The following is a 26,201-nucleotide window of genomic DNA, read 5'->3' on the forward strand; positions in this document are numbered from 1 at the left end:
GAAAAACAAAGTTTCAGGTCCCATATGAACCCTTCATCTGCGTCCGACGTTCGGACCTGAAACGTTGTCTTTCCACTGTTCTTGGCGGTCACATTAAATGTAGAATTGCATTGTGAATGTGTGAGTAGAGCTCTCCTTTGTATCTCTTTCCTAGAGGAGACCTGCACTTTGAAGAAATTGTTTGTCTGTGTTGTGTTGGCGGCACAGGCAGGTTTTTCCTCGCCTGAAACTGTTTCCCCGCACTTTGGAATTGGATTTGTGCAATCGCCTCTCAGCAGAGGTGGCAGGGGGCAAATATAGTAAGGGAATTCCAACATGCTTGGGATTCCTTAAATATGAAAGAAAACCAAGGATCCAATAGGGTTTGAGGCTTTACAGAAAATGGACAGAGAAGGTGAGCCAAGGGGTTTTTATCTGCTGTCAAAATCCACTTTTTTAATTTTTTTTACTTTGCCTTGTTCATCTAGTTAGAAATGTCGGATTACAGGCAGTCCTCGATTATCCAATGGAATCCATTCTAGAAGTAGCGTTGGATAGTGAAACCGTTGTAAAGTGAGTCCCATGTTAATCAGTGGCGGTGAGCGTTGGATAACGCATTCCTGCGTCGGAAAATGGCCCACAGGGTTGCGTTGTAAAGTGTTGGATACGCCATTCGTCGTAAAGTGAAACGTTGGGATAGCGAGGACTGCCTGTGTATTGTGTAGATTATTTACACCCGGTATGAATGAGCAGCTCATTAGGGAATCTCCCTGCCTTTGATAGTAGGTGAATCTGGTTCCAATCCCATTCTCATCTCCCAGGCATTAGACTGTAAGCGCCAAGGGGCAGCACAGCGTACCCTGTCAGTGCTATATAATAAGGAACACATATCACTCAGGGCGTGTGGGGCTTTGCAGCGGCCACATTTCATATGCTATTAAATAAACACGTTCAGGGGGAAAACCCAGGAAGGTGTTGCAGGGCAGAGTGCTTTTACGTCACCCTCAAGGGCCAACAGTTTACTAATGACTCAAAAGGGGGACGAAGGGGAAAAGACAGCCCCTTTACGTCACGGTCCTCTTTGCCATTGGTCAACGGGGCGGGGGATTCATGCAAATTAACCCGTTGGTGTGGCCACACCCCCCTCCTCTCCCGCAAATGAATAACTCGCTTTATTGGCTGATGCAGTTCCTCGTGACGTCCTCCAATGCCCGCCTCTCTTTCCCTCCCCCCCTCCCACCTCTGCGCACGCGCAAACCGCCTTCTCCTCGCGGGCCGGGGGTGGGGCGCATGTGACGTCAGAGAGACGTTCCTTCCCTTTCCTCCAATGCCCGCCTCTCTTTCCCATCCCACCTCTGCGCGCGCGCACACCGCCTTCTCCTCGCGGGCAGGGGGGGTGGCGGCATCAGTGCGCGCGCTCGCTCGCTCGCTCGCTCGCCGGTTCTTCTTGGTATCCTGAGGTGAAGGAGCCGCCGCGCCGCAGAGAAACCGCCACAGCTCCCGCCGTCCGTTATCTCCGGGGGGGTGGGAGGTGGGGGGAGGAATAAACAAAAAAAAAATAACCGGGACCATGAGCATCGAAATCCCGCCCGGCCTGACGGACTTGCTGCAGGGTTACACGGTGGAGGTCCTGCGCCGGAGACCGCCGGATCTGCTGGATTTTGCTATCCACTATTTCACCCGCCTGAAGGAGGACCGGGCGCAGGATGGCGGCGGCGGGGGGGCCGCTCAGCGGCCTCACCCCCGCGCGGTCAACTTCGACGGGGAGCCCATGCAGACCGAGTCCAACGGGGAGCAGGAGGGAGGAGAGCAGGAGGAGGACTCCGACGAGGACTCCGACTTTGAACGTAAGAGAGAGAGAGAGAGAGAGAGAGAGAGGGGGGTGGGGGGGGGGGGGGTTAATGCTTCACCTCATTATAACACTTGATACATAGAGGTGTGTGTGTGAAGTTGAACGAGTATAACCTGTAATGCCAGCACAGGGTTACCCCCCCACTCTTTGATGGGGGGGGGGGGGGGGTGGTGCTTTCTGTTCCTAATTCCCCCTCGTAGCCCTACCTGATCCGTATAGATGGTGGCTGTCACCCTCTGGTCATTCCCTGGGGTGGGGGTTGTTTTAGAGGGACATTATTATCCGGGGGTGGTTTATGGTGAACATTATTATCCGGGGGGGGGGGGGGGGTGTCTTATATGGGGACATTATTATACCAGGGCCGGAGGTGTGCTGGTGTGTGCCTGTGTATCAACTCCCCCCTCCCCGGCAGCAGAAGGGTGGAATGGGCCAGTGTTACATATTTATTTGGGGGGCGGGGGGTTCATTCAGGAATGGATGGACACTGGCTCAAGATGTAATACACATTCTCTCTCTTAAACGCCAAAGGTAGGCGGTGTCAATGCTGGCACCTAAACCTACGCCTGAAGTTTGGTTTTTGTAAGGTTGGGGCACTATAACCCTGTCGCTTTGGGGGGTGGGGGAAAGGGAGAGAATGCCCCTGGGTGTCCAGCGTTGTGTTGGGCGCCTAGCTGCCTTTGGTCTGCCACCTGCAAAACCTCATCCTCTGCATTATTCCTGTCCCACCCCCCTGCTAATCGTGGGACTGGAGTTAGCTGTCAGTATCTGACAGGTAAGTCATTATAGAGTCTTAAACAATCTTTGCAGCATAAAAAAACAACCCCATTATAAGGCAACATTACATGGAACATCATTATGTGGGAGTGAGTTGTTGGTGTGTGGGTTTTATCTGTAATAATTAAAAGTACACATGGTTTATATTCGGTTGCTGCATACAGATTGTTGAGGTTCTGATGAGGTTTTATTTTATTTTTTATGATCCCTTGTATATCTTGATGCCAGTTTGGTGAAATGATAGTGAGGGGTTTGTGGTGGGATTTGATGCCTCCCACACTTTCCCTTATAAATTGCTAGAAGTAATTCAGTGCTCTCTTCAGCAGTTGATGGGCAAGTAGCTGAAGTCTGGCACCCTGATGTGCCCTGTAGATCAACAAGCTGATCCGCAGCAGCGTGAGGTGCTAATGAGTGCATATAAAGGACATTTGACATTTTCAAGATGAATGAAGGCCAGGCCAGCTGACATTGTGGGCAAGTCAAGTAGTTGACACTGCAAGGGATCTAATTGAAACCTGATTTTTGTTAATTTTTTTTATTGATGCAGTAATTCTTGTTCCCGCTTCGATAGGTTAATGAATGAGTGACGTTAAAAGTCAAAGGCTTCTTAAATTCCTTCTTGGGTAGGGTCAACAGATAATTTTCATGGTGTAAAATGGGTGGGGGGAGGTTGCGTGGTACTTTTAGAATGTTTTAAACTATGCTGTGTACCATGTAAACATTTGTACATATATACAAAGACACAGATCAATTGTTCATGTTTACAAAGCCTTGTCTGCATTAATTATCTTTTAATCAAGAGCCTGCAGCTCAGTTAATTGACGTCATGAAAGTGCTGGTGTAAGGGGGTTGGGCAGCACATCTTGGCTTGAGGAAATAACAGTTGGGGAACACTAGTAAATGTTTAATTCAGAACCTATCTTGTGAAAATAATGGTCTGCTGATCAGTTGCTTTATAGTTGGGTTATAGTTAAGAATAATGTATGAATTTCTATAGTAATCTTACTCCAGTGTAGGGCCTGTGCTGTAATGTAAGCACATTTATAAGACGTTGGTAGTGCTTGGCTACTCACTTGAAAAAATGAACTTCTTTATACCACATTTCATGATTCATTTGTTTTGGCTACTTCTGTTTTTCCAGCCAGTGACTTCAGTCTTTTTTTAATATCTTATCCATACTTTTGTCTACAGCATGATACAATATAGTTATTAGAATGATAGTCAACATAGTTCCCGTACACAAACAGATGGCAGTTCCTTTCGTGAAGAGTTTATGATCTGAGCAGTCTGTCAGTTTGTGCCACTTGGTGAGTAGCCTTGTGATTTTAAATGCAACAAGTGTCGTGGATTTAGATTTTTATAAATAATCATTTGGATTGTGTATCTTTTTCTGTAGAGCAATTAGAATGTAATAGTTACCGCTTCATAGTGATAGTCTTAAGAAAACTGTTCTGGTTGCTTATGACAACAATCATGGAGTTGGAGATGGAGTCCCTTGACATGCCAGATGGATATGCAAACATTGTCTGCATTTTGTAAGGCTACATATTTATTTTAACCACCATCTATGTGCCATAACTGTTTTTCCCAATGTTTAAACAAAGCTAATTTAAAGTTCACATAAGTGTATTTAGATTTAACACCAATTATGAGTTAACAAATCACTTCAAGAATGTGACATCCCTGAAAATTGGTATTTCACTGGCAACATTTATTTTCATGTAGAGTATAGTGGAATGGTGTGTGTAAAGATCATAATGTAGCAAACATAAATTGACTTGTAGATAGAGCATATGCAGGAACCACGGCTGCATTGCTACGGTTCTACATGTGGCAAGTGTGTTATTTATACAAATGAAAGCTCGGATTATCTTAAAGATTTATTATAAAATAGTCACAATATTCTAGAAATCAAATAGTAATGTAGGTGTCCTTTAAAAATGTTGCTACTGGGTTGCTTTAAGAAATGTTAAAGCAGGCTTATCAGTGCAATATTTATGGACAGAAATGTGCTTCTGTGTATTTTGCTTTTTCGGGTAAGGAAAGTTGTTTCTACTCGATTGAATTTTGTAAATATCCTAAACCCTCCTAATTCTATTGCATGGCATGTAATGGGCATTTGAATAAACTGGAAAAAATGCAATGCGTTTTTATGAATGCCATTGTTCTGTTATTGTGCAGGCTCCTTGCACTTGCATCCTCTCTACCTGCTGGTTCTTACACATGTAAATTGCAGACATTAATTGCTTTATTTCTAAATGTCTGGAAATGTTCCATACCGCCTATTGTCTACATGAACACATTTGTGGAGCAGAGCTTGTCATCTAGTTTATGCATTTTTCATCTGCCCTAATTTCAATTTTACGGTCTAAGCTATTTTCTCAATTCTATTGTAACACGTACATTCTAACATTTACATGCTAGCATTCTTGGCTTATTTCATCAATGTATTTATAAAGTGTTTATTAGAAATACTTGATCTGAAAAGCGGCCTCATGTACCAACCTTTCATATTGATATGCTGCCAGTGAAAGTATGCCATAGAAAGAAAAATCCAAACCATTTTTCTCTGCACCACTGACTGCCATGTCTAAACAATTTTAAGATTCTGCCACAGTAATGATTCTTTCATAAGCCAGTGATATCACCGTTTTCTTACAGTTTTACTTTCATAGTAATCTGCACAATGTGTGCTGTTTTGAAATGAAGATAATAAAAATAAACCTATATCCAACGTTTGGCGCCAGGTTTTCTTTTTTCACTATATCCAGGGGAGGTTGTACATGCATACTTATTTTTTGTTGAAGTTAGCAGCCGTTTTCTCTTGAGCAGAAGGAAACCACTCCAAGACGCTAGTTAAGAGCAATTTCTTAGAGATGTAACACTAATACTACACAACGGTTACAAAGAGGAGCATTATGTTGCTGTTGATAAGAATGCTGTTCATCAAGTTAGTATTATAACTTGGAAAAGTATGGCGCATGAGGAGGTACTTTATTATTAAATTAATGACCGACATTTTATTAGAAGATTTTTTTTAAATTGAAATTTTCACATTTGTACAGCTTGTGTATTCAATTGAACAAAAATATGAATTATAATGGCCAGTTTATACATTATAAAATCTTTAATTTTGGACAAGTAACTTAATGTAGAGCAGGTTAGAACACATGACTGCTCCTACTTGGTTGATTACGACTAGGAAGGGTTTCAGTTTGAGATTTGAAGGTGCTTTCTAAGGCCTCGGCCATGTTCCCTGCTTGCTGGCGGAAGCGCGCTAACGCGCGCTCCCGCTCAGCACTGAGCCCCTACAGCTGCAATTAGAGCGGATTTAGTAGGGGCTCACCTATGCTTCCGCAAGCGAGCGTAAGCGTAGGTCTTAGGGGAATTTAAAATTCCCCCGCTTGCTGGCGCGACAGACCGGTCACGTGAGCGGTTCGCCCAATGAGGGCGAACCAGCTCCATGACATCACTGGCCCGCCCCCAGCCCTCCCCCTGTCGGCCCGCTGACAGCACGTGCGGTAAGCAACCGCAAGGCCAGGGAAAGCACCCGCTTTCCCTGCGCCTCAGCACGCCAGCAGGGAGCCTGGCCGAGGCATAAAAGATGAGATGTCTGACAGTAGGAGAATTGATTGCTGCCTCCTGTGGTAGTGGGAGGTTAAATCGCAAGCCCTACAGCATACTAGGTATGAATCACAGTTGTTTATTTAACTTTTTCTAGAAGGAATGTTGGTTAACTTGACAAGTGATGGTATTTGATTGAGTTAGGCCCGTAATATAGTGTGGCCGTGCGTGCACGTGCCGCACACTTTTTGTGTGTATGCTGTTAGTGACAGTGAGGTGTGTGTGTGTGTGTGTGTGTGTGTGTGTGTGTGTTGTGATATAAATACACTTATAATAAATAAATACGTTGGTAAGAATAAATTATTTATTAACTTGGTACATACAGCTCAACCCCCTTATAATGCTGTTCTTGGGGTCAAAAGAATCACATCGCGTTATAAGCGGATCTCATTAGAAATAATGTACAATTGTATGCATTGTACAATAAAGTATTTAAGATGCCAATAATCGTGTTGTAAAGTATTCATAAACACGAAAATTGGGAGCCACACTTGCATCTCGTTATAAGCGGATTCGCGTAGTAACGGGGTTGAGGTATGTATACACACACACACACACACACACCTACCTTTTATTTTCCCCATCTTCTCCCCTGGAGGCCAGCTCCACGCCCCCTGCCGTGCGCGCGGTCCTATTATAGGAAGGCTGACTAACCACAGCCAACTATAACTGCTGAGCACGGTGCAGCAAGTGCACCCTCTATAGAACCGCTGTTGCGAGAAGCAGCGGATGGTTATTTGGTACTCGTGGGGCCACCATATAAGAACACGAGTTGTCGTTGAGAACCAATTTATTGGTCTATTTTGAGTAAAACTATGTAATTGAGACCTATTGGTTTTGATCAGTATGTTTAAACATTTTGAATTGTAATATTTTACTTGGATGGCGAGTTTAAAGCTTCATGCCTGTTTAATGCTTTTCCTGAAGAGGTATTAGAAAGTGTGGGATCTATTATATCTGTGTTACAGGACTTTGTTAAACACCATGCTACTCACTCTGTACGTCATCGTTCCCCTGAGTCTGGAAACTTTGGGTTCATACATGTTTTTCTGTTCCAGGACTCCCTAGGTTCCTGAAATACTAAACAGTGAAGTTACCGGGTTAAAATTTGTTCTAGGGCAAGCAAAATGGCTACCACATCGCTTGACTTTACGTCATCGTTTTGGGCAGCCATTTAAAAACAGAAAGTAATACCATTAACTTTACAGGTACATTTATCTGAAACAAAAACAGGCGTTCCCAGAACTGATAATAGTGCGATTCAGCTCAGCTCTGGAGTTTTGTGCTTGTACTTTTAGGACAGATTGTCAAGTTTATTATATTTGTATTCTATGCCAATTCTTTTATATATTAATAATGGTCCAAATTCATTTTTTGGTAAGTTTATACAGTGTAACTTAAACTTAATTTTATATTTGCACAGTAAGATGTTTGCAGATGCACAAGAAGACACTAATCAATCAAAATACACAACAAAATAATACATCAACAAAGTTCAAGCAATGCATAAAGAAATACAAAGTGTTTATCCTGGCCAAGGCAAGGAGCCAGCGGGATGACATTTCAGGGTACTGTCCCCTTCATCAGGTATTGCCTCTGTAAGAAGTCTCCCATCAGAAAGACATAAATACTAAAAAATCTCAGGGATTTTCTGATTCCTTTCCCTTTTTGCAAGATCGGGGTGTGTATCTGAACCAGCATATCTGCCTAATTGTAATTTGTGGATAGACTAATACATATCCACCATAAAAAAAAAATGACACGTTTTAATTGTATAGAAGCCCCCCCCCCAAAAAAAAACCCCAATGTACCCAATTTTCATCTATTTTCCAACATTTTGTGGGTGGTATGTGGGGAATTTTTAATCTTTACATTTTTTTTTGTATTTGAAAGAAACCTACAACAATCACTTCTTGTCCCTTGCAACCCAGCATTCAGATCCTCTTTTGCAAAGCATCTCGAAGGACCAATGTTTGTCCCAAAGAACCAACAAAAAACAAAGATGCCCAAAGCTACTTCCAATGTGACAAAAATACAGTGCAATACCTATATATTCTCTTGAAAAAGGGTCATTTAGTTTAACCCTTTGGCCAAAGCATTGTAAGCCTGTTGCCACTTCAAGGCATGACTGTTAGCAGGTCCTAACACTCCCTGAGTTAAAATTATTATTTACCTCTATAATTAGGGGACGAATGATCAGCAGACACTGGGGGAAGGGGGAGCAAGCGACCACATGATACATTAATTGTCACTTACCTCCACCTCCTGTCACCCCCCCTCCACTTCCTGTCACCCCCCCTCCACCTCCCCTCCCCCCTCCACCTCCCCTCCCCCCTTCACCTCTCCCTCTTCATCTCTCCCCTTTCACCTCTCCCCCTTCACCTCTCCCCCTTCACCACCTGCCCCCTCCTCCACCTCTCTCCTTCCCCTCCTCCCCCCTTCCCATCCTTCACCTCCCCCTTCTCCACCTCCCCCCTCCTTCACCTCCCCTCCGCCCCCCCTTCACCTTCCCTCCGCCCCCCCTTCACCACGTCCCCTCACCCCCCCCTTCACCGCCTTTCACCCTCCCGCCTCTGCCTTTCGCCCACCCGCCCTTCTGCCTTTCACCGCTCACACCCCTGCGCCACACAGCCGCCGCACGCACTGAACTGACACCCGCCGCTTCTCACCCACCCCACACACTCGACACACACCTGCTGCCTCCTGCCCCTACGCAAACAACATCACTGACCAGCTGTCGCCCGCACTCGCCACACACCCGCCGCCTCACACCCTAGCAGGACCCAGACCCACAGCCAGCACTCACTACCCATGCGCCACCCATGCTGAACACCAACCCGCCGCCTCACACACGCTCACACCCTAGCAGGACACACGCCTCACATTTTTACATCACTTATGTCACCAAAATATACATTGTACTGTGGTGTGTTTACAATAAACCATTTTTATACAACATCGTATTACATTTTCTTCCATCTTTCTTTTCAACATTATTATCCAACCTTTACAACAAACAGTCACCTATTGTTCCACAATTTATAAATAATACTACCTATCACGCATTTACACCCCGGGCAGCGCCGGGTATATCAGCTAGTAGTTAATAAACACAGATACCCAACAAGCTCTCAGAGCTTGTTGGTATCTGTTTCCTAAAGAACCATACAGATTTTGTACTCTAGTAATGGTACCTGAAGAAAAAACCTTTTAAGGTTTAATAAAAGCGTGTATGCAATGGCGTAGTTCGTAATTTTTTTTTTTTGCCTCCAAAATGTGTTGTACCATCATTAGGGAGTTTTCCTTTAAAGCTTGATCCAGGTTTATCATTTTAGAGCTCAAATTTATTTGGCACAATATAAGTGGACTTGCTTATAAAGCAAGTCCCAAATGCTTAGCAATATACTGAACACAAACTGCATTTGGTTAAACAGATATGATTGCTAAGGCTGTAAACTTGCCACAGCTGCATTGATGCTATGACATTGAATATAGTATATGCTGAGCAGCAGAGCTATATTTCCTGAATTGCTGACCTGACCATTGCTATAGCTAGCACATCCCTGCATCCTGGTCGAACATGGAATCTTCCCCCCTTAACCCAAATACCGATATAGACTTAAAGCTGCAGTTCAGTCAATATCCTGCATGTGTGTTTTTTTAAATAAATCAGTTCTGTAGTAAGAAAAAATACTTTTAACATTTTCTGTTTTTAAAAAAACAACTTTGAAAGACCAATTTTCTTGTATTCTATTTTAACAGCCATTTGCTAAGGCACTGCCCCTTCATGTCCTGTCACAAGCCCTGGCACACCCCTTTGTCAGCCCTGCCCTCCCTCTAGCATATGTCAGTGCAGGAGTGCTCATGAATATTCATGAGCTTCCACAGAGAGACAAGCAGAATATAAACAGATCCCTTCACTAATTATGTCACCAAATTTCGACCTATCAATATATGGAGAACGAATTGACTGGCAGCTATACAGTTCTTTAGGTAATTGGAGATTGCACACAAAACTATTGAAGTAAAAAAAGAAATAAAAAAAAAAAAAAAAGACTGAACTGCAGCTTTAACTTCTGTTGACCGTTTGTGCGATAAAAAGATAGACGTGGCATCTGCAAAACTTTAACATTTAACCTGCTGGGTACAGGTGCTGTTAAAGCAGTTTGTTTTTTCTTCTCCCAGTTACTAATGCATTGCCTTTTGTGTTTGCAAAGCATGTGATCTGTCAAAGTAGCAGAATTAGATACTTGTTCTCCACTAATCTGCTTGTAGAGTAACAGCCAACCATTGCCAGTAAAAATGACAGATTAGAACAGTGAATTCTGGGTTGTGGAACTGCATTTATTTGGACGCCATGGGTAACCAAATAGCTAACCCTGAAGAACTGCATGCTTTTGTTAGTATTTTGTGGGCCATGTCCGCTAGATTAAAATGTGCTTCTGAGTTATCCTTTGCAACACTACAGGTTGTTACTCCAGTATTATAATTGGAAAAATTAGTTTCTTTGCTAATGCACATTCTTCTGGTCTGTGTATATAATGCACATTGACTTCAAGAAACTTTAAATATTTGATTTTCCTGATACCTTTTGAACCCATTTGAAAACCTCACTTAAGATGTATCTGTTTTTAGGAGAGTTCATAATGTAAAAGCCTGGCATAGACCTGAGAAGTGTAGATATCCAGTGTTAACATTCACAGAGCTGTGTGATTGTAGCTGTAACAGAAGTCTAATTATAGGCTGGGCATTGCACGTAGCAGGCATCTTCAGAATACTGATTTTCCCATCTACCCTATGTGGCATTTTTTATTTTTAGGAATCTTACATTTGAGGTTTAGCACTGCGGTAATTTTTGAAACAAATGGATGTTTTTAAATTGTATGAAAACTAAAGCTGTCTCACATTTGTTATCTGGATTGTTATAGGCGTATATAACACATTATCTTTAACTGTTCATGTAAGATTTGCTAAGGGTAGTCGCCTTTATTACCTTCATCTTCTAAAGACTCGTTAGGCACAAACGCTTTAATTACATTTGTGTTCTTGTTCCAGTTTTGCCTTCTTCCTCATGTTAAGCTGGTTACTCGGTTAACACTTATATGGACCTGCAACAAAAAAATATGCTTTCAATAGAAGATCCACTAGAAAGCACATCAGTTCTGAAATTATATTTAATCTGTTTATTTAATTTTAAAAAGTGCTTAACTAAATTAAACTCCCCTCCTTTACTTTGACATTTTTTTGTTACTACTGTATCATTTTACTTTAATGCAAATGCTCATGAGATTTATGGACACTAGTTGCTTGTTTTATACATTATGCGGTTACTGTTTTGGAGGAAGTTTTGTTGCCTGGGTAACACTGCCATTGATTTGTTTTACTGACAGTACCAGTGTCATTGATAACTTGTTTGCTCGTGTGTTTCCGTAGGCAGCATTTGCAATACACTTTTATGTTTTGTAGGCGTGCTGAAGACACGAATCCTAGCTTGTTTTTGTCTCAGAATATGCAATATCTATGGTTATCTACACTTATTTGGTCTTTATAAGAGAAAAGTTGGATAAAGCTTTAATCAAATGTTTTTAAAAATACATCGAAATGCTCTGAGACCAATTATAGTGTGCAATGACTGTCATGAACAGCTCACATACTAAATTTGCTTTCTCTGGAAATGTCTCTTCAGTGTTAAAGCTTTATGCTATGATTTAAGGTAAAGCAGCATAAGAGTCTCAAGCCGCGCTTATAGTCCTGGCGATGTGACGTTGTGGCAAAACAAATGTATTGAATCCGTCGCATGTTCTTATAGTAATCGCGGCGACTTGATCGCTGGAAGGCAAGGAAATTTGCTTTTTCTGTGATCGTTGCGTGACGTCAACGGGCATGAAGCGGTTCACCCAATGAGGACAAACAACCCACGCCCCCGGTCGCTGTCTCTTGCCTCCTACACAATAGGCAAAAACGCTGCGGTGACGGATAGCGTCGTCGTAGCCAGGACTATAAGGTTGTGTGTGTGTGTTTATAGATATGAGGGGGAAAAATATATATGTATGTGTACTATCTAATCGCTAGTGTGGGTGGGTGGGATTAAGTGGGCAGGATGAAGAGTGATATTGAATGTCAAACCTTCTAATATAATGCACCCTTAAACCTTAGTATTTCCATGTAGTAACAATAGTCTTAAAACGTTTGATAGACCTGGGACATGGATCATACCTTGTACTTTGAAATGTTTTTGGGGTGAATGGTTTGAAGGTTAGCCTTATTTTGAAGGGTGTGCAGTTGAAGAGGATATGAACCCCGTGTGATTTTTCTACATATTTCTTAAACTTAATTTTGTTAGGATATCTTTCATCTTCCATAAAATACTAGATATATAACTGTACAGAGCACCAGTGGTTTCCATTTAAAACTCTCCACCCTAAACTAACTTGAGAAATGAGAAATGATTAAATTAGTGTATTAGTTGACCAATTACAACTCCACTCCTGAACTGCTTAACATAGGACCCCTCTAATAGCAGACGAGTTGAGATGCATTTGGTTTTGAATGGAAACTTGGATCCAGAATGCAGATTTGTATACTCGCCCTGTGCCTGTAGAATCCGCTGTTTTTGTCTTTAGCATGTAAGCACTGTGTCCTTAAAATGGCTATTCTAAAACAATGCTTTGTGGAAAAAAAACATAACCTGTCCTCATACCGATCAAATAGTTACAATAAAACATGCAAAAGAGAAGACTGACAGACACATTTGGTGAAAAGGTCTGGTCATAAAACTAAATAAAACAAACATGGTCGCCCAGACAATTATATTTATATTTTACCTTTGAGCAATAATCTGAGCTGAGATAAAGTGCATCATACAGCCTACACTAGTGGTAGGCAAGATGATATACTTCAAGGGCCACACATGTGAATGGGGAGTCTCCATGGTATATCGTGATAGATCTCGTCTGCCCTAAGGTGCCAAACCTTAATGTAAGGAAGGCATACCTGGGAGGGTTTGCCTTACTGCAAAGGTGGCCAACCTTACCAACGGTATGGAATGTTGACACCCCATATGGATAATATAACCATAGGATTTCATACGATGAAGAATCATTCCTGTAATTGAATTAATTGCATCAGCAGGGGATAGTACAAATTAAATGGGTAATTTTTACCGGCAAATGTGTGCATGAGAGTAGGATTACCCTATAAAGAATGGCCGTAGATTTAACAAATGCTTATGTAATCCTCCCTGCCTGCTTCCTAGGGAGGTTGTGATGGGCGCCAGAAGTTTGTATAGTACAACTTAAATCTTTATTCATGTTCTCAGGCTTCTGAACAGTGTATTCACATTTACAATAAGTTGGACATGGTTGTTCCTTGCTTCATCCATACTGATATCACTGTATACATAGTTCTTCCCTGTCTCCCTGCTGTTAACACTCCTGGGAGGGGCATACACTTGTTACTGATAGTACTACTACCTGTATTGCACTTGCCCCTCTCCCGCCCACCCCCTTGTTGCGTTTGCTTGGCTCTGTCCATGTCATTATTCTATTTCAGGCCCCTTCTGTGATCCTGTCCTACTCTGGGGAGGTTATCACCTTTTTGCCTCCTGCAGGAAACTGCCACTTTCTCAGGGGCTATTAGCTCTTTATATGGAGATCCTCTTGTGGGGCTGATCTCCTAACATCCCAAAGCCCTATCTAGGAAGCTCTCTGTGGCATGCCTGCATTCCCTTTCTGGGACCTGCATATATCTTCTATGCATTGTTGTTGGCGTCCTAACTGTTAAGGCGCTCTCCCCAACTAAAATACAAACAGGGGAGCCTAATCTCTTCTTTACTGGAGGGATTTTCCCCAGCTCCTGCTCTCCGATGCTCTTACTCTCCTTCTTGAAAGTTACCTACTAGAACATTTCCTCTGACTCTTGTACCCAGTCACGTAGTTCCATGTGTCATCGCAGGTTAGAGCATATCATTCACTGCTTTCTATTAACTCTTTAGATTACATTAGTAACAAACAAGGAGGGGGGGGGGTTACAATTATATTTATAAAGGCGTTTCCTACATATTACACACAAGTATTGTAATGCTGCGTCCATGGTCAGGCAGACCGTGCGGAGGCGTGCGCACGCTGACTGATCAAGCTGCCCAAGGCAGTGATCGCTTCCATGCAGCGTGTTGGAGGGAGCGCGCGTTGGCCAGTCACGTATGCTGTTCGCCAAATGACGTCACTGGCATGGACAGCGTGCGTACCAGGGCCAGGGAAAGCACCCGCGCGCCTGCCTCCGCACGGCTGCACTTACCATGTCTGCAGCCTTACTAGAGCTTCTATATAGTGGGCGCTTGTATGAGTACTATGTATTGTGTATGCTGATTTCTGGTGATGTCAGCACAGTGACATCAAAAAACACACTTTCTTCAAACTCACTGCTTTTGCCACATCAGCAGTTGTCACCGAGGAAAGGGTATGTCTGCCTTGAAACATAATTTCTGTCTTTGTTACAACTTAATTGGTATAACCAGACCTTTTCATCAGATGTGTGCATCTGTCTTCTCTTTGTTGTCCTTGGCATTGGAAGTATATGACAGTTTAATGTGAACTCGGTCAATAAGACACTGCACCATCATATATAACTCCCTTTCTGCTAAATCCTGTGGTGTGCCGGGTATACTCAATACTTTTTGGACATCTCCGTAAAAGCATCAGTATTAATTTAGAAAGTTACATTTGACCTAGACTAATAGTAAGTGTACCACTTGTGTCCTAGCTTATATCCACCTGTCTTAAAACATGTTTTAAATCTTTTTATGGAACGAGCCAGAAGAAACGTTGCCCCCCTCGTTTGCCTTTATTCTCCCTTTCTGTTTACACCCCACCTCCTCCCTCTCCCTCCTTCTGTTTCCCCTCTCCCTTCCTTCCCATACCCCTTGTCCTCCTATTCGTGTGTTTTTCCCTTCAGGTGCCTTTCTCACACCGTGAGCCATTGCCCCCCTATTTTGGCTATCACATTGCATCAGTGTCTGTATGTGATCATTTTTTGATTTCTTCATTCATTTTTTGTTTGTTTTTTTTCTTGTTTCTTGACTATTCTCTCATTGAGTGTTGGGTCTACTTGTATTGTTGGTAATGTAAGTTGAGATTTAAAAAAAATGTTGATGGCATGGTAACCATATTTTGTTCATTGCTGCTTGCATACGTTGTCTAGAATCCATGTTGAGCTTCAGCTGCTTCCATACTGTATAATTTCTTGGTTTAAACTACTGCGACCTTGCCTCAGCTGTTACCTTCATACTTGCATTCTTTAATTTAAACTACTGAGCTTCACTTGCAAAGAGGGAATCCAATATGTAATGATAATGTTACAGACCATCAGAGCATTAGGATATGATGAGTTATTTACAACTTGTTTTGTGATGTCACACAGCATGGTATAGACGCAATCCTGTACCATTCATTCCCACCTGCCATCTTGGAGCAGCATTGCTAAAAGTGTTTAATCGCCATTTTTCTGTCGGAATCATGGAGGTTATTTAAACAGGTACACTAAAGTTGACAGACAATTAGAACGGAGCCTTTTAAAAATGCAAAATTGTTTCCCACTATCTCCTTTACAGCCTTGAAGTATATTTATGTCTGACGGGCCTTATTTTGTTTTCATTATGAAACATTTAGATATTTTGTTTTGTCCCGGTCACTTGACTAAAACTAGTTTGAAAATAAAGTATAAGTCAGAAAAGTTATGATTGTCGTTACTTTTTCTTTACTCGCTTAAATTAATAATCGGTTTGATTTAGAGCAAATCTAGAAATGTATGTATTTTTTAATATACTTTAGTGTTTAGTTGAACCTAATGAAGGATAATTACAACATGTGTGAATCACATTTTCCCTTAGGTGCACTTGCTCATTTAAGCCCAGATTCACTAGCCAGAAAAACAACTAATTACACAGTAACTTCCTATTCAACTGTTTAGACTAGAGAATCAGAGCACTGCTTATTATTATTATTATTATTCACATTACTGTGCGTGATGTGAATTGAAAGAAATATCATTTTTTTACTGGAGTCATTCAACCATCAGTTTTTAATCTTAGATGAGTTAGGCTGCGTCCATAGAAGGACAAGCAGCGCTGAGCCGTGCGAACGCTCCGCGCTGAGCCCCTGCATCCTCAATGAGGATGTCTTTAGAGGCGGCTCAAGCGAGCGTCCGCAGGCGTGCTGAGGAGTTAGATTTTTCAGCCGACAGCCAAGCTGTTTTTCAGCGTGCTGTCGGCTGAAAACATCCAATCAGCGCGAAGCAGCGTCAACGTCAGGGCGCCGTGACGTTGACGTCAGTGCGTCGCGGGCGATTGGCCCAGGAACGTCATTGCCCTGCCTCCCCCCGCCTCCCGATCGCGCCCGCTGGCTCGCCTGCATGTGCATGAAATCGCACAGCTTCAGCAGGCGGGCCTCAGCGGCAGCGCTGTTCAGCACTGCTCCCCCCCTCTATGGACGCAGCCTTAATTGTCGTTTTCTTATTCTGCACGAAAATGTACACAATGCGAAGCACCCCATATGTTTAAAGACAGAGATGAAGTGACTTGCCCAAAATTACAAAAAGAGCAGACACTGGGGGTTTACTGGTTTCACTGGTGACCTTACCATTGAATTGCCCTATCTTTGGTAATAGGACAGATTACTCTGTTTCAATAAAAGGTGTGGTGTTAAAGATTATAAATAATTTTTTTGTTTTGAAGACATTTTTATTTATAGGTGCTTTGGCATGCATATTGAAAATGTTTTTTTTATATGCAAGACAGTTTGTTGAGGAAAAACAAAAAATGACCTTTGCAACTTTTTCCCTATTTTATAAACTTGTTCCAAAGTGAACTGTTGCAGTACTTTACAATGATATTGAAATAATACCAGTGTATTGATACACACACGCGCTCTAGATGTCTTGTACCAATTAACTGCATTTTTTTATTTTCATCTGAGACAGCTGATCTCCATTTAAACCCTGCGTGTGTGTCTCTTTCTTTTGGTTAAGTAACCCTATAAATATATTAGGAAAATCTGAGGAACCCTCTCTAATAGCGTATCAGAGATCGGATGCATTGTAAGGAACCCCAACCCTCTCTAATAGTGCATATGAGATCAGATGCATTGTAAATTCTTCTGAGTTTGTACAATTTTCAAATAACTTGGAAACTGTAGGGTACCCTTTAGGAATATCCAGGGAACACATGGTTTCACAAAACACAGAACCCCAGCAAGCTCTTTTTGGGAACCCCTGAGCCCCCACAAAATGTATGTATGTATTTAAGTGTCAAAATGGAGTGCTATTGAGCGTGGCATATGTAGACGACAGAGAAGCCCAATGCTACATCCAACATGACAGAAATACACAGTAAAATACTTATATATTCTCTTGAAATAGGGTCATTTAGTTTAACCCTTTGGCCAAAGCGTAGTAAGATTGCGAGCCACGTCAAGGCAGACACCTGTTCGCAAGGCCTAAAACTACCTGATAAAATACTAATATACCAGCTGGATATAGACCCACTGTGGTCTTTCTCCTAATAGAAGTAAATGAGAATTTTAATCCTAATAGAGGTATATTAGTATTTTATCTGGTAGTGTTAGGCCTTGCGAACAGGTGTCTGCCTTGTCGTGGCTCGCAAGCTTACAACGCTTTGGCCAAAGGGTTAAACTAAATGACCCTATTTCAAGAGAATATATAAATATTTTACTGTGTATTTCTGTCATGTTGGATGTAGCATTGGGCTTATCTGTCGCCTGTTGAACACATGGGTTCCTAGGAACCCCTATTTAAAAACACTGCAATAAGTGATAGACACGTTTGTAGCATACGCTTTCTCTCTAAAATATAATTGTTTTCTTGTTTTAAAGAAGCAAATATTCCTACTTGGAACGAGTAAATCGCAACCAATCAGATAAGATCTTTACCGAAATGTACTGTTTTTATAGTCTGTGTAATAAAAAATTTAATTACTTTTTTCTTCTGTATTGTACAATTTAAACCTGCAGTCCCGCTTTCTCCCTTATTAAAAAAAATATATATTTTTCATCATGGGAGCGAAGGGGCTTCCATAGCAAAATCTCACTATTTTAAGCTCAGGGGGGACCCCACTGTTCCCAGGAGACTTTCTGGCATTACTGACATTTAAAGCTCCCTCTGGGGAACTTTAATAAAAATAGAATTGCTGCCAAACCCCCTCTTAGAATCCAAATGCCCAGCTTAAAATGGAGCCATACTAGTAAATATCTCGGGAGCTCAAGGGTCTCAGGAGCTGACGAAAACGCGGGACAGGAAAAAAACAAAAGTAGATTGGCAGACAATGCTTCTAAGGATGCATTTGATTTATATTTTAAAAGTAATACCCTACATTTTCCTCTGTCGTACAATTCTTGCAGCGTGGTTTAAAATTCTGGTGCCGGGATTAAGAAGCGGTTGGTTGACTTTGCAGCTATATATGTATATGTACATGAGTAATAAGCATAGGTTGATTTTAATTTTTTTATTCAACATAAGAGATAAAATTGGTGAATTAAATAATTGTCGAAGCAAAAATATAACTGTTCCTAAATGTCGTGGACATGTAATTTGAGTCTTTATGTTTACATTTGTATGTTTCTTTGTATACTATATTTAACCTAGTAACTTCTAGAAAGGTAAGCAACCCATTGCTTCTCCACCAACATTGATCCTTCTTTTGTATCCTTTAGGCCACGTCCATAGAAGGACAAGCCGCGCTGAGCCGTGCGGATGCTCCGCGCTGAGCACCGGCATCCTCAATGAGGATGTCTTTAGAGGGGGCTCACGCGAGTGTCCGCAGGCGTGCTGAGGAGTTGGATTTTTCAGCCGACAGCCAAGCTGTTTTTCAGAGCGCTGTCGGCTGAAAACATCCAATCAGCGCGAAGCAGCGTCAACGTCACGGCGCCGTGACGTCGACGTCGGTGTGTCGCGGGCGATTGGCCCAGTGACATCACTGCCCCGCCTCCCTATCGCGCCGCTGGCTCGCCTGCAAGTCCATGAAATCGTACAGGCTTCAGCAGGCGAGCCTCAGCGTCGGCGCACCTCAGCACTGCTCCCCCCTCTATGAACTCAGCCTTATAAAGTTTTACAATACTTTATTTCCTCAAAAGACAAAAATCCCCAATGTTGCATCCAATATGACAAATTATATAGTTAAATGCGTATCTGTCGGTCTTCTCATAAGTAAGGGTCATTTTGTTGACCTCTTTCGCCAAAGCATTATAAGCCTGCAGCCCTAACCAGGCATCATGTGCAGGTCCTAACACTATATTTGAAAATTCTCATTTACCTATAATTGAGGGAGAACTGTCTTAATAGACCAATCTTCCACAGGTGCATGAAAAACCTGCTATTTTAAATGTGGGAAGGGCGAACTTAAGCCGAGGGAGAAAGGGTCAAAGACCCCCAAGCAACTGTTACCAGTTGATTATTTTACAAACGCACACAATCCCTGCAAGCTCCCTCCATCACTGGTCAATTAGATTTTTCACAGATCGTGTTAGGACCTGCAAATGGGACATACCTTGGCGTGGCTGCAGGCTGATAACGCTTTGGCCAAAGAGTTTAACTAAATGACCCTTACTTATGAGAAGACCGACAGATACGTATTTAACTATATAATTTGTCATGTTAGATGTACCATTGGGGATTTTTGTCTCTCTTTCTTGTATGTATTTGGTCTCAAACCCAATAGCACTCATTTTGACACAAATATATACGGTGTGGCAGGTGTTGTGTTCAGAGTTACAGGGAATAAATAATTTAACAAAGTTACAGCAGGGGTGCACAAACTGGAGGGCACAAGATTTTCTGTTGGGTGCGTGGTGGTTACAGAGACCCCGCGTTTCCCTGAAGGCATTTATATTTAATTCCGGGATCACGCAAGGCCTCTGTAACTTCACTTACCTTGACTTCCAGTGACGCCGCGGGGTAACATGACGTCACATGACCCTGCGGCGTCATTTGGTGCAGGGAGAATAGTTTGCGCACCCTTAAGTTAGTTGGTGATGTTAATTTTGAGACGCATGATTATACCAATCCCTATTGTCCAACATTTACATTTTATTTTGTTAAATATGGCATAAATGTATTCGACATTTGAGTTTCCAGTGAATTAAAAATAGGTTGGTGCAGGGGGGTGCTTTTTTTTAATTTTTTTTTATTTTTTTCCCCTCCTGCGCCCCCCTCTGCTGGCTTTCCCCCTCTCCTCGGCCCCCTCTCCCCCCCCGGCTTTCCCCCTCTCCCCCCCCGGCTTTCCCCCTCTCCTCACGCCTCCCCCTCCAACCCCCATACCTTGTTTCAGACGTCCTGGCATCATGACGTCACGTTGTCATGGCAATGTGACATCACATGACCCCTTGGCGTCATTTGACAATGCGTTGCCATGGCGTAGCGTCTGAATCAAGGTAAGTCAGGTTTACAGAGGCCCTGCTGCTCCTCCGGCATTAATTTAAATGTATTCGGGAAGTGCGCGCTGGGCCTCTGTAAACCCCGCGCCCCCCACTTTGCGCAGGGTTAGTGCACATCTCCGAACACAAAACTGAAGCTCTGAGCTCTCAATGCGGTTTTACCAGTAGCCATGGGGACTGTCTCCTGGAACATTTTTAAAATGATACTCTCTTGACGGACTATCATCTCTAACTCTACTTTATATTTTGTTCATCAGTGACATGATTATCTTCCAAGATGGCATTAAGAACCAAACCAAGTTTTTCAAAAATGTCTTCAAGAGGGAGATCCTTTAGATATAAATGTTGTAAAGGTCACAATAAATAAAATCCCCCTCCCCCCAAAATTTGGGTTTGCTTTTGTCGATCAGTCTCATGATAACCATGTTTAAAATAAATATTGCACAATGCATGACTGCCACCAAGCTATATATGGGTAGTTTTGTAGCTCTATTATCTAAATGTCAAGAGGAACAAATGTTCTTCCTGTAGTTACATAGCTAATAATTGCCCGTGTCTTGGGGTGGGGGGTAAAAGAATGTAAGACCATGAATGCTGATATTTTTCATCTGTTCGTGTTTGTAAAATAAAAATGTTAACACCCTCTCCTGTTTAGTCTTTTTATATAAAACAAGATATATTTTGTTGCGGTTTCCAATTCAGTACAATTACAACTCCCCAGCAAATGTTTTGGTATTAATTTTAATTTCTAAAATTAAAATAAAAACTTGAAGAAAAAACATTGTAGTTTTATTTATCAGAAATATTAAGAAGGTCTGTTGTACGAGATCTAAAGTGTACATGTTGTATAACATTAGAATATTTTTTTTACACATGTACTACAACTTGAATTGATTTTAATTTCAACTTGTGTTTTTGTTTTTTTGCAGCACCAGTTAGCAGATATAACCGACGAGTATCAGGTAAGTGTTTAATAACCAGCCTAAATGTCACCAATTTTACATTTAGTTTCACATGGAATTGTGTATACGGAATGTACATTTCGGAGGAAGTTTTCTTAAATTGCTTTTACTTTCGTCTCTTCAATATCATTCCTTTTAATGGTGAAATTCTCCAGTAGACTTAGATTTCAGAAAAATATGGCGTCTAAATCTCCCACGTTACTGCGGCCTGCAGGACGATTTCTTATCAGCCACGACACGAGCATTTCAAGGACGTAACCTGTTATCTTCCCTCTTGAGTATCTATGGAACCTGGGTTTGCCCTTAGATTAAAAATACAGGGTCCAATGGCAACTGCGCCATAATGGAGCAGAGCAAGTAAAGGATGTCTGTTCAAGTTTTATTTTGACTTTGCAAAAGATAAACTGGCTTATGTTTTCAAGACTAAACGTTAAATAAGTCCATTTGTTCTATAGCTCGAACAGCTGGAGTGACCTTCCATTCCAACAAGGCTTTTTGATAAGAACATGTCGGCATTATTACATTTCATTTTCTCTTTCCTTCAGAGGGAGATTAGCTTCTGGTTATCAGATTTTTCGAAGACCCTTTATAACTTGTTCTTGATTACTGCACTACCGTGCTCTAGTTGCTGTCTTTCTTTTATTTACATTTATCAGTTGTGTAGTATTAGATAAACCTTACTACAGTACCTTTTTAAATACAAAAAAAGTTACTTTCAGCGAGTTTTCGTGTATTAAGCTTTGTGTTGCTATAGCAACCATTTAGAAAAGCACAGCACGACCCCTTTTGAAATAGGCATCCATATTGGGGAAGCAGGATCTTTGCTGATTGGAACGGATCGATTGGCAGCTTGGATAATTACATTGCCTTAAAGGTATCGAACTGCTGCATTTATTAAAATAGAAAAAAAAATGGGAAGAGGAACGCCTTTTTAATAGCAACATATACTGGAATTGCATAGTGGAGTGCACCCTTGAAAGCAATCTTTCCCATACCTTTTGAATTTGTCGCTGGCTTTGTTCCTTTTGAATGTCAGCCCAACATCTTCCAGAACCTTGTGCAAGATGGACACTTGTCTTTTCCTTTGACTGTAGGAAGGGTAGCATTTTCCTTTGACTGTAGGAAGGGTAGCAAATGTATACTGTCTTCCGACTGTTTTAATATCTGAATTTGGTAACTATGCCCCACATAAAAATGCAGACGAAATTAAGCATACAATATTTATAACTGTGCGTAAGCTGTGACTTGTCGATACTAGCAACAGTTGTATTACACCACTGTGAATTTCAGCTTAAATTGAAATGTTTATTTTGATTCTTGTTTGTGGATATTGTCATATGTTGGTAATTTATAATTATGCAGTCTGTTCCAGAACTGGAAAGTGTTTTTGGATGCATGCAAGACTTCCTGCAACACACCCCCTCACACACACACTGAGGAATTTCACTTAAGCTTTCTGTTCACTTTTTTTTTTTTTTTTTTGTTAAATCGTTTCTGGCCATGCAGAATTACAAATTTACTGAAGCTTGCATGGTAATTTTCTACCTTACAGCAATGTCAGCTTTCTTTTGACACACGGGCATTTAGTGTGATGATCTGCCAAAATGTTTTACTGTTTGGGTTGGTTACCCAAAATCAACTGTTTCCTTATGTTGAAAAATGGTACAGTTGGAAATATTAATCCTGTTTGTTCAACTACTGCAGAATTGTTTTTTCTTTGGAAGCTGTTTCCTTTGCTAATTACATGTTTGATACAGAACACTTTGCCCATGTGTGGGCACAATATAACATCTTGGCATTTTCATTTTTTTTTCTTCTAAATGGCCAGTTTGGAAAAATTCAGGATAACAACCCACTTAAAATGTGGTACAGTAGCACTCATTACATCTTTTTATTCATTTTTATCAAGCCTGTCGAATTATGACACCAGAAAAATGTCAGGGCTGTTGCAGTAAGGCTTACTTAGTACCGTGGTTTACTACAGCAGCGGTGTGCAAAGTGGGGGTGCACCCCCCAGTAGGGGCTCAAGATTTTCTGGGGGGGGCTCAGTGGTTACCGAGGGCCCATGCTCTTCCCCCAGGCATTTAAATTAAAAGCCTGGGGAGGCGCGAAGCCTCTGTAAATCTCTTACCTGGTCTGAGCTGCCTCTTCGGCGATGCGTCGCCATGATGCAGCGGGGTCAAATGGCAACGCGTTGCCATCCCAACGCACTGTCATGACGCCGCGATCTCAGAGCCGGGGGGGTGGCGGGATAGAGAGCTGACAGGGGCCCCTGTACTACAGTACCCTTCTTTCATTAAGTTATCTGAGATCTGACTCCAAAAGGCTGTTCATTTTCTGAAGGTTCACAAAGTATCCTGCCGCTCCTCCTCTCACCTTGCACCCCAAAACTGGGTCAATCTACCGGAGACTCACAGCCGCCACCAGTCTAAGTTCTTTCAAAACTAAAGCTGTCTCACATTTTAATCTGGTCTGTAACTGTCACATACGCCTTAATATATATTATCTTTAACTGTTCATGCAATGTCTTGTATATAATGTGTACCCTGTTCTCTTGTGTAACTGTAAACAGATGGCACCTTTTGATCTGCATTCAGTCTACCTGTATAATATGGTAATTAGTATAATGAAATCACTAAAGTGTGTCCTGCTTTGGTTTGGTGCTAATCTAGTCAGTCATGTTTAAAGGGGGAAGAGAATTCACCAATTTTGAATCTGGAGTAGGACTGCATGTGTGAAACCTGATTTTGTATTAAAATATTTGCATTCACACACACCCTGAAACATGTCTTCTAGGCAGGCGCAAGTAGTTCACTGATATTGTCGATACCTTTTGTGGATGAATCCGGGTCGAATCCCAATGTCTGCTCTTGTGACCTTGGGCAAATGACACAATCTCCCTGTGCCTAAAGCAGTACAATTACAATTAGATTGTAACCTCTACAAGGCACGGATTAATCGTGCCCACACTATTCTATGTACAGGCAGTCCTCATTTTACAACGCTTCGCTTTACAACGAATGGCTTATCCAACGCTATGCAATGAATACCTATGTTCATTTTTACAACGCCAAAACGGCTTATCCAACGCTCTTACGACTCTTTGCAAAGTTGTTTGTGTATATAATTATATATATATTATACTATATTATACTATATAATATATTATATTTTTTATATTATATATTATCTAATATTATATATGTACAATACAGTATATGCACTATATAATTTGTGTATGCTGCATATCTTATTGTCTACGTAAAATATTTTGTGTATTTTAGCATTAAAAATGCCTTCAGGAACGGAACCTTTCATTTAAACAGTGTTCCTATGGGAAAACGTGTTTCGCTTTACAGCGTTTCGCTATCCAACGCCATTTTGAGTAACGCATTGTGTCGGATAACCGAGGACTGCCTGTACAGCGCTCTGTACACTTCTATTAAATTATCACTGGCAATGTAAACCTGCAAATAACCCAGGGTGATTAGTGCTTGTCAACTTTTTAATTTATTTTTGTACACACACTTGCTACCAGCGTGTGTAATTGATACTGCAAAGGTGGCTCTTAATTGATTCCCTTTTATAGGACAGTCTACTGGAACCTTTTGTGTTGCTCTTTGGATGTTCCTGGTATGGCCCTGGGACACCTGAGCCCCTATTGAAGTACTGTACATTGTAGAAAAAAGTATTTTTCTTTTTTTTCTTTTTTTAAAAGGAATGATTGGGCTGGCCCCTCGGAAGGAATGATTGGGCTGGCCCCTCGGATCAAGCAGTAGGCCAGATTTGATACGTAAGTGGAGCCCCCTCCATTTCTATTTGTCGTTGGTTGCTAGTCCTGGCTAGGTGAGCTCTACTGAAGCGATCACATGGTTGCCAATCTCTGACGTCCACTAGTACCTGCGTGCCGCCAGACCCCCGTCAGGCAAATTATTAGTCCTCAAAGTCTTCTGAAGTTTATTCATTGAATATACAACGCAGAGGCAGCATTTTATTCGTAGAGGAATAATTGGCGTTTTCAAAATGTAGAAACTTGCTAACCTGGTTTAAAGGGTGGGGCACTGTAGAAATGCCTTCAGGACTCAAACTTACGATGTTTGAGTCCTGAAGGCATTTAAGGTTTAAGATGTCTCTTAAAATTTAAATCGTGGAGTGTGATGGAGCATAGACGCATACAAAAAAAGACATAAACAGACTAAAATTTATGGAAATAAGTAACAATATTTCTCCCAAACAAATATGACAAATTGTGATCTGCTTTATTTGGGTACAACTTAGATTATAAGCTCTTTGGGGACAGTGTCTCCTTCTTAATAATGTCGATTATGATGGACAGTATGAAGCTCCCTTTCCTATTATGCCACGTATGTTACAGCTGTTAAACGCTATGTACATGTATGGTGCTGTATAAATAAAGATATATAGCTTGTACCAGGGAATTGTTGTGAGAATCTGAATATCTTGGGACACTCAGAAGTCCCCCATATACCGTCACAGTGCAGCGTACATTCCTCCCTCAGTCCCTCACTTTTTTTCCCCCCACTTGTGTGAGAAGCAACCGTTAAATTG

At 41.7% G+C, this 26,201-nt stretch overlaps 1 protein-coding gene across 2 annotated transcripts in view; it reads left to right on the forward strand.

The window, feature by feature from the left end:
• The first annotated feature begins 1,372 nt into the window (after positions 1–1,372).
• Positions 1,373–26,201, forward strand: part of PRKAR2A (protein kinase cAMP-dependent type II regulatory subunit alpha) — a 48,633-nt gene continuing 23,804 nt past the window's right edge. Inside the window, exons 1-2 of one of the 2 annotated variants that reach the window (XM_075574512.1) lie at positions 1,373–1,826; positions 21,600–21,632. In XM_075574512.1, coding sequence (XP_075430627.1) covers positions 1,550–1,826; positions 21,600–21,632 — 310 coding nt within the window. In that variant the 5' untranslated portion in view covers positions 1,373–1,549. The remainder of the gene's footprint in view (positions 1,827–21,599; positions 21,633–26,201) is intronic. The other variant, XM_075574513.1, reaches the window with a different exon arrangement.

The sequence above is a fragment of the Ascaphus truei genome, chromosome 17 (genome assembly GCF_040206685.1).
Source record: "Ascaphus truei isolate aAscTru1 chromosome 17, aAscTru1.hap1, whole genome shotgun sequence".
In the NCBI taxonomy this organism is placed as follows: domain Eukaryota; kingdom Metazoa; phylum Chordata; class Amphibia; order Anura; family Ascaphidae; genus Ascaphus; species Ascaphus truei.